This window comes from Gallus gallus, chromosome 26, assembly GCF_016699485.2.
Source record: "Gallus gallus isolate bGalGal1 chromosome 26, bGalGal1.mat.broiler.GRCg7b, whole genome shotgun sequence".
NCBI lineage: Eukaryota > Metazoa > Chordata > Aves > Galliformes > Phasianidae > Gallus > Gallus gallus.
Genome location: NC_052557.1, coordinates 766,662 through 783,686, shown reverse-complemented (window position 1 = coordinate 783,686; position 17,025 = coordinate 766,662). Strand labels below are relative to the sequence as shown.

Here is a 17,025-nt window from a genome sequence, read left to right as displayed (position 1 = left end):
TCATGAGCCCTTGAGTCACTGGCAGCATGGAGTCTTTCCTATTCTTCTGTCTTGGTCATAAAAGGAAATAAAATTCACAATGGGAAGGAAGGAAGGAAAGCACCCCCATTTCCATGCTAAGAGCTAGAAGTTTGCTTAAAGAGTCCCTGGATATTCAGGAGGTGAAGTGTGCTTGCTTGTCCGTGGTTGCTCTTTGTGTTCCCCTCCCTGAATGCATCTGTCTGTACTGGAAACTGATGTGAAAGAGATCTCTGCAGGAGGAGGCACCGCTTTAGCATGGTGAGCTCTGTGGCATTCAAAATATGGGGAATTGTTTTTGTTTTTAATGCCATCAGAAGCTTTTCCAAAGTGTTCAGAAGGCGTGTGGGTTTTCTATTTTGATAGACATGAAAAGAAACAGACACAATTGTATTTGCTGCAGTCAGTTGCCAGATATTTCCTGTCAAAGACTATTACCTTGCTAAGTCAGATGGCCAGGACAATCTGTAGTTATTTGATCATTAGCCATCGAGTCTCATCATGGTGTAAATGTAACTTGATTTCTTGTTTTATGCCCCAAAGTAATTTTCGGGGTTTCTCTTATTTGTGAATGTCCACGGATGTGGAAATAGCCCCCAAAGTTTTTGGCCTGCTGCTGATGGGCAGCCCTTCAGGAGGTTCAGGTACACAGTAATGCAGTAAGTTGTTCACGACCCTTCACAGTCCAAGAGTGTGCTTTTCACAACACAGATACTCATGTGCTTTAGTCTTGGCTTAGATCTGAGCCATAGCAATCAGGGAGCCGTGCTTCCCTGATGGAAGTTGCTCTGATGAGGGACTGTGTCAGGAAACCACCATTGCTGTCACTTGGCTTTCTCTGCTGTAGAGCATAACAGAACATTGCTCAGCACTGAGGCGGAGTGGCTGTAGTGCACATTCAGTTTAATTCTTCACTGATAAATAGTGGTTTTTTGGGTGTTAATGGCATGCTGTATTGAATAGCCTCTTGTCTTCTTTTTGCATCAGGGCCAGACACCATTCGACGTGGCTGATGAGGGACTGGTTGAGCATTTAGAAATGCTGCAGAAGAAACAGACAGTGGTGAGTTTTTGGCAGATCATTTTCCACCTATCCAATTACCTTCTGTGCACAGGTGTTCCCTAAAGCACATGGCATTAGCAGAAGCATGAGGTAGAGGTGCAGCTATTTTATGTGTCGCTCACTCAAGGATCTCTAAATACACCGATATTTTCAGTAGATAGGAATGTAGAAAACTGGATGGCTGGATGGTATCAAGGGCTGCTGATGTGCACAGTCCTGTAAGCTTCTAAGGAACATGTAGTTCATCTTTGGAGGTGCTCCTTTCGTTGTTTTTGTTTGCTTGCAAACTCTGTAATGTCAAACTGCTCTTTCCTTAACGAGCAATTACCCAAGTCCACATCGTGTTTGTACCTAAAGGGTTACACTGCCACTGCTGAGAAAGATTTCTGATTTCAAAACCATGTTGGACTGCTGCTTCATAATGCAGTGGAGATATTGGATGGATTTATTAGGAGAAAGTTGTCATTAAAAAAAAAAAAAGGCAAAAATGTATCTTGATCAAAGTAAAGGCAGTCATCAGGCCAGAAAGAAGGTTTGGGGTTACGTGTTTTCCTATTTCATCTGGTTTGTGCAATTACATCATTTGGGTGCTTCCAAAAAAACAACCCAACATCTTTTCAAACAGAAAATAATAATAAAAATCAGAAAATGTTGTTGAAAACGTTGGATTCAGAAGCAGACATAATGAGAGCATTGCTGGTAAAACCCAGTGGAGTATTTTGAGGAACTGACGAGGTGGGTGGCAGAACTCGAGCTCTGATCATAGCACAGCTGCTGTCACCCTTAAATAGCATCCCTAGCATTCACAGAAGGTCCTGAAAAATTAATCAGCTTCTCCCCAAATGAGGTGTTGATAAATACTACCAGCACTGTATTGTGGGTTCCTTCCTATGCAGGTGCACCAGGATAGTGCAGATAAATGTATTCTTCAGAAGAAAAGCGACAGAAACAGCCACGAGACCTTTTTGGATGTGTGCTAACCCATTTTCAGGCGTGCTTTGCAGGAGGTGGAAACTCCCTGCTTCTCTAGATTGGTAGCACTAGATAAAGGCCATCTCCACTTATTAAATGAATGTAGCAAGCTTTAGCAGAACTTGAAAGAAGGGAAGAATCCCTCACCTACATTCTGAACGTGCAGAGTTCTTCCTTCTTGTGCCATTGTCAGCTCCTTCTAGCAAAAAGGAAGAGTAACCCAGCTGGACATGATACAAAGGGGACAGGCTTCAAAGTGAGCCTCTAATTGTAGTCTTCATTCATTTCTTTATTTTAACCTCAGCTGTCCCTCTGCTTTTAGTTTTGGTTTTATTTGTTGTTATGATCTTGTCCATCAGCAGTCACACATTTCTATTAGGGAGTTAGAAGGGTTAGAGTTAGGGAGAGTACTTTGGTTGCTGCAGTGATTGTAGGTATTCCCATCCAGTGCTGAATTTTGGCACTGAGAGGTTTAAGAACAGCCCACCTATGTGGGAGATCTGCCCTCCCTGTGCTGGGCACGCTTGACTGCTTTCCCTTGACTGTAAGTGCATAATGGGGACACAGGAAGCAAATCTTAAACTGAATCCAGCCTGATTTCATGGGTGTCCAACTGTATGTGGATGGACCTCCAGCTCTGTGTCTGCATGGGCAGGTGCAGAGCAGTACCCTGAGAGTCACGCTTCGACTCTGAGTCTCAGCACAGACTGCTGCAGACTCCTGCTGAGCCTTACTGCCTTGCAGCTGCAGGCTAAGGATGGGCTCTGTGTCTATGGCTACGTGCTGCTGGAGCCCTAGACCAGGACATGCAGCGCTCTTGCAGATGCTGAAGGAGCTTACCAGGCAAATTCAGTGACAAGGCTGAGGTGTCCTCATGCTGTGGATGTTAATGGTGTGCTGAGGTGCCATGCTAAGATGTCTGTTTCTCTTTCTGCAATCTGCTTGGACTTTTGGACAGCTGCGAAGTGAGAAGGAGACGAGGAATAAGCTGATTGAAGCTGACATGAATGGCAAACCTCAAAGTGGAGTCTTCATGAAGTACGTTTGTTTCCTCTTCTTTGGAAAAAAAAGCTGCACGGTGTAATAGGGCAGCAACTGTAAACTGTCAGCTGCTTTTAAAAGGTCTGCTGCTGTTTGTGCCTACTGCGTGATTCCTTTCAAATTCAGCCTCTTTTAAATGTAGTATTAGATGGTTCTTACCATACCCACTGAATGCCAGGACAAGGAGTTGGGCTGCTGTTTGGTCCTCAGCTTCTCTTCCTGATCATCATTTTGACCTTTGGGCTGAGAACTTCTGCTTTGCAGCTGCAGAGCCATACAGCCTCAATGGTGAACTCTGCTTTCTTAGGAAAAGAGGGGAGACCACATTTCTTCACTCTGAGAAATGCCCACAAAGTTAGGAAATGAGATACTGGCATTGGAATCCGTGGGAAACGGGCAGTGCTGGAAGGGCTGGGATGCAGAGCATACAGGCTGATTTTTGTCAGTTTGCATCTTCTGTGTATAGCAAATCATGTCTGTGTGTTCCTGAGAAGTAGAGCTCAGAAATAACTCACTTGGTAATCCTTAAAATTCCTGTTTCTTCCAGCAAAGAGAAGATTCTCTATGAGGAAGATAGGCTGAAGACCACGGAGATGGAGGAAGAGAACAAGGACTCGAGCAGTTCTAGCTCTGAAGAAGAGGAAGAAGCTGAGGAAGATGAAGTTTCAGAATCGGATGCTGAAAAGGAGTCAGGTGAGATACAGTGCAATTGGAGGTTTAATAGTTAGCCAGGCAATGATAGGAATTGAATTTGAGAACTGCATTTTTTTACCTTAGTTATTAAAGACATCCTGCAGTCTTACTTCAAGTGTACATACACAGAAGAATATAGCCAGCGTACTAAAAAAAGCCAATGTTCAGATCAGCATATTTTTTCAGAAAACATGCCATGCGTGGTATTTTAGCTTCTGCTTCCTTCTCACTTAGGGGAGCACACGGCCTGTTCTCAAACAGCAGTTTTTTATCCTCATTGGGCAATTTTTGGGATGAGCACTTCAGGTGCTGCAAGATGCTGGAAGACAACTGAACGAGATTTTTATCCACTGCATATACCTCACTTGCTTGTGCTGTTTGGGTGCTTACACCTATGATTTGTTTTTTTAAAACAATGACTATGAGAGGCACTCATTGCTGGGAGAGAGAAGCATTGCGTTGTTGGTGTAGGGAGGACATTTCCCAGGCGTGTTAAATGTGCTGTGCTTGGTGAGTGGTCTGATTTGGAGGCAGACTTTCTTTCTGAGAAGATCTTACCTGAAAATGAAGTTCTGAAGGTTTGCTTGGCAAATATATCCATCTGGTGACTGTGGAAGTAACTATTTAGTGAGTAGAAGGCCTCCTTGAAGTAAAGCTTGTTTAGCCTTGGCATCATCTTTGTGATCTAAGGCATGCCTAGGTCACAGCAACTCTGAACTTGAGTGCTTGTAGAGAAGGGCCTTGGAAAATGTGATACTGAAACATCTGGTTTCTTTTTAAAACTGTAGAAAGGAAGGAAGAGTCCTTTGCCAACCACTCCAGCCACGAAACCAGGCCCAGCATCACTGAGCAAATACCACCACCAGAGTCCAACTCCTTCACTGCATCTGCCAGAAGGGTAAGTGAATTGGGAATCAGCAGGAGCAGTGCTTGAAAGCAGTAGGGTTAGCTGGGAAATAGGCACTCTGCCTACTATTGTGCTTTCCTGAATTGCCTCTGAGAGTCAGCTTCAATTTTGGTACAGATGCTGCATTAACAGCAATAGAAGTCTAGCACAGAGGAAGATATTTGTATGATACAGTGCCTCTTCTAGACTCCTACCTTCTGAAACAAGTCCTGGTGTTCACAAGGAAACCTTACTTGCCACAAGTGCTGTGTGCTGCTGTCAGCTCTGAGATAGCTGATGGTGATCTCTTTCCAGCAGCTCTTTCACCAAAGGGTTGTGCTGAGGTATCAGCACTGAATTTGGCATTCTAGTCTGAAGTGTGTCACTTGCCAAACCCTGTTTATTCAGTGACACAGCATTACAGCCCAGTAAGCAGAGAGGATAAAGTTTGCCTCTGACTAGATAGCCAGGCTATGAAGGCTTTGCAAAGGTGAAGCAGTTACTGAAATCTTGTCTGAATTCTCCAGCTCACGTGTCACTCAGCGAGATGGCAGCAGGAGGCTCTGTGTTTTGCCTAGGATGTCTATCTTATGCTTCTGGTTTCTTTTTGCACCAGAATATGGAGGGCAGCAGGCACTGCTGCAAAGATGAAGTACCAGTTATGTGCCAGAGGGAAGATGACCCTTGCAAGTCATCCTTTCTTTAACTTTTTGCCTCTTACCAAAATCAAACTTCTTGTTCTTATCAAACTATTGCTCCTCTGTACACTGTCCAACTCAAGCTGAAGTTCCTTTATGGGAAGGAATAATAAATAGTGGATTCTGATTCACTCCTCTGTGTGCCCTCTAAGATGTTGTCAGTCCCATCTCATCCTGAGGACTCCTACACTGCACTGCTCACACAAAAGCTCTCTTGCTCTACCTGTTGCTTTTGAATCTCTTCCCCTTCTTCTCTACTGCTTTTTAGCTGTGGAGCCTGAAGTTGTGCACGTGATCAAATATGCAGTTTGGATGTAGCCCAGCATAAAGCGAGGCCCATTGAGGCATTTCTCAGAGCTGAAATGGAGCCTTGCAGTGCTCTCACGTTCTGATGTTCCTTTTCCCCTCTGCAGTTCAGTTGGCTCAACAGGTCTGATGAGCAGAAGGATGAGTCGCCCTCCTCATGGCGGTTGGGTCTGCGGAAGACTGGCAGCCACAACACACTGAGTGAAGTCACTGCCACTCGTGAGGCACAGAGAGACAAGGCTGCTTCCATCTATCGATCTTCGTCCACTCCTCGGATATCTGCGTTACTGGACAGCAAAGAAAAGGTTTGGCCCCTCTTTCACAAAGGTTTTGTAGTGTGTCCCAGTTGAGATGTTTACCTTGTGGTTTTAAGACAGTTTCCCTTTAGTTTTCACTTATTGCTGGGTTTGTATCCATAACAGATTTGGGTGTCTTTAGTTCTTTTTATTGTATACACATACACTTCTTTCTAATGATTGCAATTCTGGCACAGCTGTCCTTGCAGAACTGGAGTTCTGTGTCCCTTTGAGCTGTTTCCTGCTCAGTTTCAAGTGGGCTGCCAATCTGGCACAGCCCATTCTTGGCTGGAAAATATCAAATCCGGACAGCAGCACGTATCTGCAGTGGAAATTCTCCTTCTGCATCATCTAAATAGATCCTCTCTCTGTCCTCCAACTGTATTTGTGAATCCCATTCCATGTATTCACTAGCTGTAACTGCTGCCCGTTTTTAAGTAGTTCTAATTGGAAGTTTAGATTCACTAACATGCTGTTCAGGAAATCGTGGTTAAAGTGGATATTTTTATGCTGTCACATTTCTTGCCCAAGAAAAAGCCTCAAACAGGTTGTCCTTAGACAGGAAAATACTTTTGTGATTGAATAAACCTGATAGTGAATTTATTTGTCACTGAATGGGCTGTAGGTATATCAGATTTACAGCTGAATTACTTTTGTTTCAGGATAAAGAGAACAAGAGCTATCTTGCCACAATAGCCCCCAGAAGACTGAGCAGTGCAAGTGACATAGAGGAGAAAGAAAACAGGTGAGACTGAATGTAAGGCTCAGCTTCAATCTTGCAGGCAGTTCCTCAGGAACATCTTTTTCCTATATTAATGCTTCATATTTTTTCTAGAAGTCCTCTCTGCACATGTATTTACAGTAAGTTCTAGTACGTTGCCATTCATTTAGGTAAGCAGGGCAAATGATTGTTTTCTCCACCTCTCTATCACTATCTATCTATATATATGTATTGTCTCCATCTGGGAAACTGGGTAAATGCTTACTTTTTCATTTATCATTTTGTATGTAAGTGCCTGACTTTGGAGCTCTTACATCTGTACTTCTGCCACTTGCTCAGTTGTTACTTTCAGTTCCTTTTATTCTTATATCTGTCACTTTTTGATTCACTGAGTCTGTGAACTCTCTCACGTGCAGACCTGTTTACGTTGCAGGGGCTGCTTTTGGAGGCTGGTTTGTAATTGCCTCTGGGCAGAACCAGAGTATAAATGGGATGAATAGCCAGTATATCAAGGTGTATTTGTAGAGATTAGCCATTCATGCCGGATACTCGTGGTGTGGAGGAGGATTTCAGCAGGCCTCGCGTTCAGCCAGTTGCACAGCAGTGGTGAGGAGGCACACACAGAGCAGTTACTGTGATCTGCAGTTGCGGAGGTGTCGCAGGACGTGACCACCACGAGAGCTTCAGCACAGATCAACATTCTTTGCTGATCTTTTGCTGGAACCTCCCTGCTGTGTTCTTGCTTAATCTCAGCTGGCACTGGGATTTGGACTGTAGCAGACAACTTGTGTTTAAATGACTGATAAGCTTGAGTGGTTTTGGCAGTGCCTTGGATTGAGTGGCATCTCCAGCTGAGTGCTGGTAAGTGTCCTTCACTCTGTGAAGCAGAGAGCAAGGAGGACTGGGCTGCACGAACAGATGGTGCCCAGATGTACTGTGCAGTACAGCTTTATTTCTGATATTCCTTCATTTCAAAACAGCTGAATATCGCTGCTTAGAACCACAGATGTCTGAAAGGGCATTTGGAAAGACACTGCAATTGAAAAATGATTATTAATTGTGGGCTGATGAGTGTTGTCTTAAAGGTCCTGTCCAAAACTAGAGCAGGATAGGTCATACTGCCGGGGTGTGGTTTAGGAAAAGCAGCCCCAGTTTCAGATAAGTGGGTAAGTGTGGCTGCTGATAACATAATTAATAAATTGACAAGTGATTTTAGATATTGCCAAATATTCTGTCTGTTTCATACTGCTAAATATGGCAGACATTTTCCTTGTATTTGCAATACCTGTTCCATTTGTGCCATGCTGTTGGATATCAGGTGATGTTGTTTAATATGTTATGGCCAATCTAAACCTCATTTGCAAGTCTTTGGACTAGGAAAGGGTGTTGATGCAAAATATCTCATCATCTTCTGATTCTTAAACAATACAGCTGACAATCACAGAAACTGACCAGTAGAAGTGCTTCAGAGAGTTGCCACCTGTAAGCAATGATGCACGTGGGTGGGTGTGAGGGAAGGGTTTGTGCTGGGGCGCTGTACAGGAGCCAGAAGCAGACTCTGGGGGCTTTCCTAAACAAACCTTGTGCTCTCTCCTGCATTAGAGAATCAGCTGCTAACATTGTGCGGAGCGGCTCTTACACCCGGCAGCCATGGAGGGATGAATCAAAGGGAAACGAAGCTCCCCATTCTGGTGCACCTCCTACCTACGTATCTACATACTTGAAAAGGTATGCCCAGTTCTCCTCTGCCTGTGTTGTCAGTGGTCAGTTCTACTCTTAGCATGCCTCCCTCTGCTCATTGCATCAAGCCTTGAGCAGAAGATACAAATCAAGGCTTGTCAGCATCTGTCATGCTGAATAATCTCCTTAGAGACCATCACTTTTATCGATTATAAATGGTTGGACTGAATTTAAATACTCTTGTTCAGACAATTCAAACACAAAATGTTTTTTCTCAGTTTTATGTTAGTGTTATGGTTCGATAATAAAAGGGAAATGGGTCATAAAGAGAGAGTAAAGTAATTACAGTCTGAGCTCAGCATTCACATAGCTGTTAACAGGTAAGTTGTAGCTTAGTGCTAGCTTTGATTTACATTGGTATGTGTTTGTGGCATTAATGTTATCAGGAAAATGGCAGTGTTCATATGGGTGATTTAGGACAGCATGACTGATGCCTGCAACCATTTCCTTGTGACAGTAAGGACAGAGTTTGTTCAGTGTATGTGAAATTGTAGAGGCAACTTCTTACTGCTGGTAGCCCAGCAGAATCAGAAAAGTATCCCATTTGTAACTTCCTTAATTGTCAGTCTTCTACTCCTGCGGGAGGCAGAGGCTCAGTTTTCCTGGAGCAGCAGGTAGTGGCCCTTTCAAAATGAGGTGAATGAATGGCCTCCTCTGATGGGGCAAATAATGCATTTCTGAGCTTTTGTCTACGTTGAGACAAGGAAGATCAGCCCTTTGTGCAAGTACTGCTCCATCGCATCACCTTTATTTTAGCTGCTGCTGGAAACCAGCAAATCAGCCTGTGCAGGTTTGTTGTGCTGCAGTGCCTTTTGTGCTGCAATGCCATTCGTGCTCAGGGGGAAGAGCAGAAATGTTTCAAGATTTCAGATTATGTTCCACAAAATTCTAGACCCTGAACTAAATAGCTGTGCTGGAGACAGAGCAGTTGATAGAGGTTTGGGAAGAGGTGCACTTTTTGTGTTCTAGTGCTTCTGCTGATAGAGGTAAGTCCTCTTCTGGGACAGTGTGTCCAATTGCTGAGAGCACAGAGACCCATTTCCACAAAAGGTGAAACAGCCACTTCAGGCAGCAGACTTTTCCTCATCTGCTGATCCATTCCAGTGACTTCACATCTATCCTGGGACATGATGACAGGTCAGCCTCCGCAGCGTGGCTCTCTAAAGGCACTCCAACCAGCAGCAGCTGATTGCATCGGAAAACTTTGGCCTCCTGCAGCTGGCATGCCTTGCTGTTCCCTGCTCTGAGACAGCCCATAACATCACTGAAATGGCTGTCTGTTGAAACTTCATAAGCATTGCCTGTTTGTCCCACCTGATCCAGAGTCAGATTGAGTGCCACATTCACACAGCTGTATTTCCTTGGTTAAACTGCACAGAGGTCAGCAAAGGCTTTGGCTGGCGGTGATATTTTGCTAGTAGGAACATCTTTTCACAAAGACTGAGTTCTGGCCTTCTGTAGGAGGGTGCTGGAATATGAGCAATGACAGAGAATAGCTTTGCCAACTAAGGAATGAGGTGTAGGGACACACACACTTCTTTACAGACAGAACAGTCGTGTGTGACTTCACAAACAGTAGAACTGGGATCCATTTGCCCTCTGTCCCCTAATGGTTTTCTGTAGAGGAGCACAGTAGTCGTACAGATTTCTTCTCCCTTTTACATCATCTCTAAGGTGAGAAGCAGAGCCTGTTGCCTGTGATAGCTCTTTGTCAGCAGAGCATTGCTAGTATTTGGAAAATCATTCTGGAGGATAAAAGCTCATTTTGAAAGAGAGAATTAAAGTGAACGTGGCATACTTGCATGTTGCTGACAGGATGACTGCTTTCTCCTTTGCCTTAGTGTTTAACTAATCCCCATAACGATACCCAGGTGTGTTCTGAGTGCTTTATGTGACCCCCAAACAAAGGGTAAACACCACCAGCAGATCACATTCAGGTGTTGGAAGTGGTTTTTCTGCTCCATGGGAACAAAAGAGTTTGCAGTAATTTTACGAATGCTCTTCAGCTTCAGTGGAAGCGAATGTTAAACCTCTTTCTCTGATGGTAGGGACTGTCACTCCTCCTCCTTTGGGTGCAGCACTAAGGAGCAGAGCACAGACCCATTTTCTGACAGTCTGTTTTCTGTTTCAGTGCATATTGGCCTTTGAACAGCCAGTTCACATCAGTTAAAGTGTTTGGAGGAAAACTAACATTGCAGATTGAATTAATTCAGCATCCTTCCTTTGACATCAGCTGTAAGAGATGCCTCACACTAAAATGAAACCACTTTTTCAGTTATTTTCTTCATTTTAGATACTTACAGGCACTCCTTATTGTTTGTGTTGGCATAAAAACCATCACAGCAGGTCAGACCAGCAGTCCCTGCAGTCCCAGCTCCCATCACCAACTGGTTTTGGAGGTCCATTTGCTGAAGCTAGAATGGCTTCAGAGTAGCCTTCTCCCCTGTGCTGGCTTTCAGCAATCCTTAATTAAGGAGTGGGGGTCATAGTTAGGCCACTGTTCTTAGCAGTGACCACTGTGACCCACTTCCGTAAGCAAATCCCATTTAGCTCTCTCTGAAACACCCTGTGGCAGCATATTAAAAACAAAGAAGTACATATTTTGTGCAGACCTTTTTTGTTGATGAACACGGAAGTCTTTTCAGGCTCTAAAATCCCCCTTCCTTCAGCTGTTTCCAGAAGTCTTTCTCATTACTGGTTTGAATCGGTGTTTTTCGTTCCACTGGTCATTCCTCGATGGCTCTGTTATGGTGATCTGTTAGAGACTGAATAGCAGTGTGTCAGTGCCTTCATTTCTATTGTTGGGTTCTTTAGCATAAATTCATAGTCCTCCTTTTTCAGATGTACGTAACCGTTAATAACTACATTTTCCAGCTAAACTTTGTATTGCAATTTTCTGGTCCTGTTGGCTTGAAATGTGACCAATTGAATAAATGCCTGGGAGTCCTCAAACTGTGTGATGCCACTCCTGCAAGGTGATGGGGAGGGGAGGCGGCTTCCTGCAGAGCCAGCCGTGCTGCAGATCCCTCATGAGCAGCTCGAGTGATGCCCAGCACCAGCTTCCCTCTGACCTGAGCCATGTGCATTTATGTAGGGACACAGTGCCATGCTCTTCTCCTCCATTCCTTCTTCCCCTCTCAGTTCCCTCACATCTCTGCTCTCCAGGCACCTGGTGCTCCTTCCATCCTGTAGTCTCCCATTTTCAGCCACTACCTTTTCCCTTCTGAAGCACTTACCAGGTCTTATTCCATAACCCTCCCCTTTCCTCCCTTCCCAACCAGGTTTCTCATCAATTTTGCAGCCACCCTTTGACCTCTCTGCTTTGTGTTCCCCTAGGATGGTGCCACGCCAGCCCTGCTCCTCCAGGACTGCCACCAGCTTTTTCCAGGCTCCTCCTCTCATTCCTTCCCCCAGTGCATGTTCCACTGCAGTCATCCTCTCGGTACAGCAGGCCCTGATTTCTCCCCCTCATCTCTGCGACGTCATGGCTGCTCTCTCAGCACGCCCACAGCAGCCAGGTTTAGCTCCCTGCTCTCACTCTCCTTTAAGGCTTTGCCTTTTCCTCTGGTGCAGAGAGCCCAGAACGGGAGGCAGTTCCTTCCAAAACGACTTCCTGCTCCCCTGTGCTCAAGGCAGGGGCCGGCTTGCCAGAGGAAGCTTTGTTTGGGGTCCAGTGGAGGTTGCTACCTGGTGACAATAACTTGCTTGTTCCTTTGTGACCTGGATATGGCAAGCAGCCATCAACTGAAGAGCCCAAATGTAATGCTCCTCCCCACGGAGGCCTTCCAGGATGCTTCAGTCTCCCTTTGGTGTAGGGATCAGCAGTTTGGCTGGGCTGGCTGGGCGCCTTGGCGCATAAAACTAATTTGCAAATTGAGTGCCTACGTGAATTGGACCGAATCCTTCCTCTGACCTCCTGTCCTTGGCTGTTGTTCTGTCCCTTGCAAGTTTTATTTCAGCCTCAGGCTGCTCTCTCTGACTCTTGCTGTAGTGCTGACTTCCAGTTCCAGCCCATTTACCCTGGCTTTCCCATAAACCTGCAATTCTTTGTCCTGGCTTTTCCCCTAGGTCAGCTTTTCCTCCCGGTGCGTTCTGTCAACCACTTTCCTCCATGTGTGTTTGCATGGGAGTCATTTAGGATGCAGGAGATGAGATGAAGCCTTCCCAGCCTTTGATTCATCCTGCAGACAGCCCAGTCTGACCAGTAGCAGCCAGGAATACCAGTTGCTGGGTGTGTCAGGATCCCAGATCACGCATGCATGCTTGTTTTCTCTGTGCCATCAACGAGCAGCCTGCATCTGGGGCTGAGGCGCACATGGTACAGAGATTTTTGCCATGTTTCCTTGCCTGCTCTTAGAGGTGCACAGCTAAACTCACTTAAGGAGATTTTCTTCTGAAAAAGCAGAAGGGTACATCCTCATATGAAAGCCCTTCAAAGTGTGAGCGCTTACAGCTTTTCAGTAGAAACAGCTTTAAGAGTTTTGCACTGAAATGGCAAAATATGCATTTCCTTTGCTCATTCTTGAATATTTTCAGAGGCAGAGTTTGTGCCATGTGTGCCCCATTGCAGCCTGAACTAATATCTTTAAGCCACTGAAAACAGGTTCTTAAACCTGGAAGTCCTGGGTGTCACTGGGAGGCCATGCAGCCAGGCCTGCTGCTGTCCCTCACTCCTTCCCTGCTCCCAGAAGAACCCCTGCTCATCGTCCCCACCATTCCCCATACACAGCACCGCTTCTGCCATGGCAGGACTTCTCCCTTCCCTGATCTTCACCGATCCACCATTATTCTCTGCCTGGAACTCAGCTGGGCTTATCTGAAAGGTGTGCTGCCACACCAGCCTGCGTGAGGCTGCTCTGCAGCGACTCCAGTGTGCCGTAATCTCCTTGCATACACTTTGCTAAGATGTAATACTCGCTCCCTTTTCAGCTGCAAGCTCAGCTGTGGGGTTGTTCTGTTGAATGTTTACTGTGCTCTGAAGGACCTGATTTTGTGATGTTTTACAGTGCTTCATTTGGTAGAAGTAGTGACCTCAGCAGTCCCTACATTTCAGCCAGTCGCAATACATCTCTAGCTACCTCACCCACTGCCATTGGTTCATCTACCTCACTGAGCACCCCGTGGCAACCTGCCTCTGCCTGCCCCACACCTCTCGGTGCGAACACTTCTGCATCCACCCGCCAGTACACCAGGTAACAGCTGAGATAACGCTGCACAAAGTCAGCACTTGGGTTGGAAGTTCTCAGTTCTGGATTATGGATTGGAAATGTACTTCCATACGGGAGCTGCTGATAAGAGATTGCAGCGTGGTTGCAATGGACAGTTTCAATGGCATGTTTGCACCAGGATGCAGTTAGCAGCCCATGTGTGAGCTCAGCTTCACACTCCTGCCCTGCTGCAATGACACGGCGCTGCTCAGGATGCTCTCCAGCATTCAGCATACAAGCTCTGGAGTTCATTCCTTCTGCCTATTCACCAGTTACATTTGTAATAACTTTTGCTGCAGACGGGGATGTGGTCATTAACTCTGAATTCTTCCTGCTTGTTCTTCCACACGTTTTATAAACTGGTTTGAATGCGTGCAGTTCCCTCTGCTAACAGCAGCCCACAGCAGGGAGGATGAGCTGCTGGTGCTCCCTCGAGGTGGTGGTCTCGGTTAGCAGTTGAGTTGACTTGCTTTGCTTTCCATTATGTCTTCTCTATTTCAGAGCCCCTTTCAGGCAACAAACTGATTCTGCAGTAGAGAAAAGTACAGAGGGCCTCTCTGCTAGCACCCCCCTAGGTGTAATCACAAACCGTGCTGTACGCGGCTCTGCTAACGGTACTGCGAGTGCCGGTGCTGCCTCAACCACAGGAAAGGACTGCTCTGCTGAGGAAGCCAGGGAGCGCAGAAGGTCAGTGGGCAGTGCTGGGGCGTTTCGTTCCTCCTCCGTGGTCACATCTGACGTGGCGGTGCTGGTGGGGGTGGCAGAGCTGTTCCTCAGGTGCTGTGTGAAGCTGCAGGCTGCTGCCCCTGCTCTGTCTTCAGCCCGGTGATGATTGGTTCGGAAGCTGAAGGTTGCATTTAGTTTGGGGATTTGTCTGCTCATCCTTTCAGTGTGTCTCAGCCTTCTTCAGTAGTCATCTCTGCTATTCATCTCAGTCCCTGAAACTTCTGTGTATACAGGAACAGGCAGCACTCGCAGTGGGTTCTGTAATGTGAATCCGCTCCTAAAAAGAGTGTTGCACTGAGATACGCTCAATGTGCATCCCTCTGCTAAGCTGACATGTGCCCGATGGGGACATCCTTGTGCAAGAGCTCTGTATTCCTGTTAGTGGGGGAAAGCTGCTGGAGCATGAGATGTGTGATGCAGGTGGGACAGACTGCACTCCAGCAGCATCTGCTGCCTTCTGTTGGCTATGAAAGAAGACTCAGCACAGAGGTGGAGGTGTGCCCTGTGCAGCCCAGGCTGTTCCAGCAGTAGCAGCACTTAGTATCAATCTGAATGTATGATGTTACCTTAAGACTGGGGAAGTGTAAGTCTGGATCAGTTGATGCTCTTTTCAAAGGGAATTTACCGTGTGCATTTAAGTACAGAGTATCAAGTGATCCTGTTTATTCCTGCAAGCAGGATCTGTCCCTGCAGTCAGCCACGGGACCCCTCCAGCACACAGAGTGCATGCTCACTGTGGGCTTCTCCCTGCCTCAGCTGCAGCAGGGCCAAGAGAGAAGGCTGCTCTGTTCTGTTGGAAAACACTCAGACTTGTAAGGCTGTCCAGGCCCTTTCTTTTTGCAGAGCTAACCCAGGTAGTGCTTGGAAGGCACTGTAGGCCGAACCACATTCATCACCTCTGTATGCAGGGAAATAATTGGACGTAGCTACTGCAGCGTATCGTTTTGGGTCTGTAAGGACGCTGAACATTTACTGCTTGGAGTGCCTCTGTGTGCTCCTGGTAGTTCTGCTGGCGGTCAGTTGACTCAGTGTCATTTGCAATTGAATTGAGATGAGCTGCCAAAGGATACTTCTGGTGCAAAGAGACCATGCAGAGCACAGAGTGTGTATTGCGCTGTCTGTTCACACTCAGACCTTCTCATGACAGTGTCTCTGTTTTGGCAAACCCAGAATAAAGCTGCAGAGGCTTTGGATTCTTCCCAGGAGAAGTGGTCTCTGCAAACCCCCCGGCCTTCTGGCACCGTCTGCAGACACAGAACCTGACTGACAGTACTTGTAAATGCCAAAAAGAGCATCTATTAATATTACTGCATCGGCGTTTATTGCCAGATCAGTTCCTATAAATAATATAGGAGATCTGTTTGTCTCCTGCGGTCCTATTAGTGAGCCATCTCTTATGAATTATGCTAAAGCAGAGGTGAACGCCAGAAAATTCCTCCCACCTTCAGGAGAAGCTTTGAAACTACTGAGCAAAAAATGCAGCAGTGGTGCATTGTGCTTAAGGGCAGAGGAAAGCTCGTGTGTGTCTGCTCTAAGAGCAGGATCTGCTGATGGGGTAACTGCCTGCATGCACTGAACTAGGATGTGTGCTCTTAGAGAAACAGGAGAGGTCACCTACATGGGGAAGGCTGATTGTGGAAGGAGGCAGAGTTCAGGAAAACCAAATAGAAAAGGAAAATGGCAAACAGTTGTCAGGGAAGCGCTGTATGGATTTCAGCTCCCACCGGCAGCTGTTGTAGTAGCATTTGGTCTGCTTCAGTGTTTCCAAAGCTCCAGCTTTCTCTTAGCAACAAAAACATAAACAAGCTTATCGTCTAATATTAGATCACAGGGATGTCTTAGAACTTGGGGCCTTAAATTATCCATGTGGAGCCAAAGGTTAAAGCAGAAGACTGAGATCTGGGGAGGAGTGAACGGCAGAGCGCTCTGTGCTGTTGTTTGACATCCTCTGCCAGCCAGCAGGTTGGCCCTGACCCACCATAGCATTTCCCCTGGGGTGTTCTACCTGCATCTCCTTCCTGGCTCCCTGCTTTGTCATGTAGCTGAAAATCACAAGTCAAACCCCACACCTTCAAAAAGAGGGGAGAAGAGAGGAAAAAGCAGCAAAGAAAAATGCAGGAGGCAGCACAGGAGCGATGTGTGTGCCTGGGTGAGCACAGCACTGCTGGAGCTGTGAGTGCAGCAGTGCAGCCACACTGCATGGAGGGCTCACACTGACCCAGCAGCAGCGCAGCCCCCCCTCATGCTGCAGCACTGCAGTGGCTGCTGGCAGGTTGGAAGTTTGCCATCCTCGCCAGCCAATCGTTGTGCACTCCATTGCTTTCTTCTCCTCTGTGGGCACTTTGCAGCCGGTGCTGAGCGTTGTGTTGGGCCAGTTGGTGATCTCGTGCCAGGGCTGAGCAGTCTCGTGGTCCAGATGCCAGCTGAGCAGCCCCAGCCATGAGGGTGAGTTACAGCCATATGGGTGCTGGGCACAGAGCATCTCCTGCCCCTCTTGTTCTTCCCAGTGCAACCAGACGCCCTTCTGGTTTCTACGCGCTGCAAGCAGCTGCTGGGGGCTCAGGGGGTCCTGCTGCCTGCAGCCCACTGCTGCCTGATCTCCTTTATGCAAGAGGACAGCGGCCTCTAGTGCTGGCAGCCAGTTCGGCTGTGATATCCT

General features: G+C 46.6%; 1 protein-coding gene across 17 annotated transcripts in view; it reads left to right on the top strand.

The window, feature by feature from the left end:
- Positions 1-17,025, top strand: part of PPP1R12B (protein phosphatase 1 regulatory subunit 12B) — an 86,158-nt gene that overhangs the window by 23,506 nt on the left and 45,627 nt on the right. For 13 of the 17 annotated variants that reach the window (XR_005841867.2, XR_005841866.2, XM_040652766.2 and 10 more), the window contains exons 6-14: positions 1,006-1,080; positions 3,011-3,090; positions 3,641-3,786; positions 4,575-4,684; positions 5,784-5,981; positions 6,635-6,717; positions 8,296-8,421; positions 13,440-13,625; positions 14,142-14,327. Coding sequence is in view for 15 of the 17 variants with exons in the window: in XM_040652766.2 (XP_040508700.1) it covers positions 1,006-1,080; positions 3,011-3,090; positions 3,641-3,786; positions 4,575-4,684; positions 5,784-5,981; positions 6,635-6,717; positions 8,296-8,421; positions 13,440-13,625; positions 14,142-14,327 (1,190 nt within the window). In the remaining 2 variants the exon portion in view is untranslated. The remainder of the gene's footprint in view (positions 1-1,005; positions 1,081-3,010; positions 3,091-3,640; positions 3,787-4,574; positions 4,685-5,783; positions 5,982-6,634; positions 6,718-8,295; positions 8,422-13,439; positions 13,626-14,141; positions 14,328-17,025) is intronic. The other 4 variants (XM_040652778.2, XM_040652774.2, XM_040652776.2 and 1 more) reach the window with 2 other exon arrangements.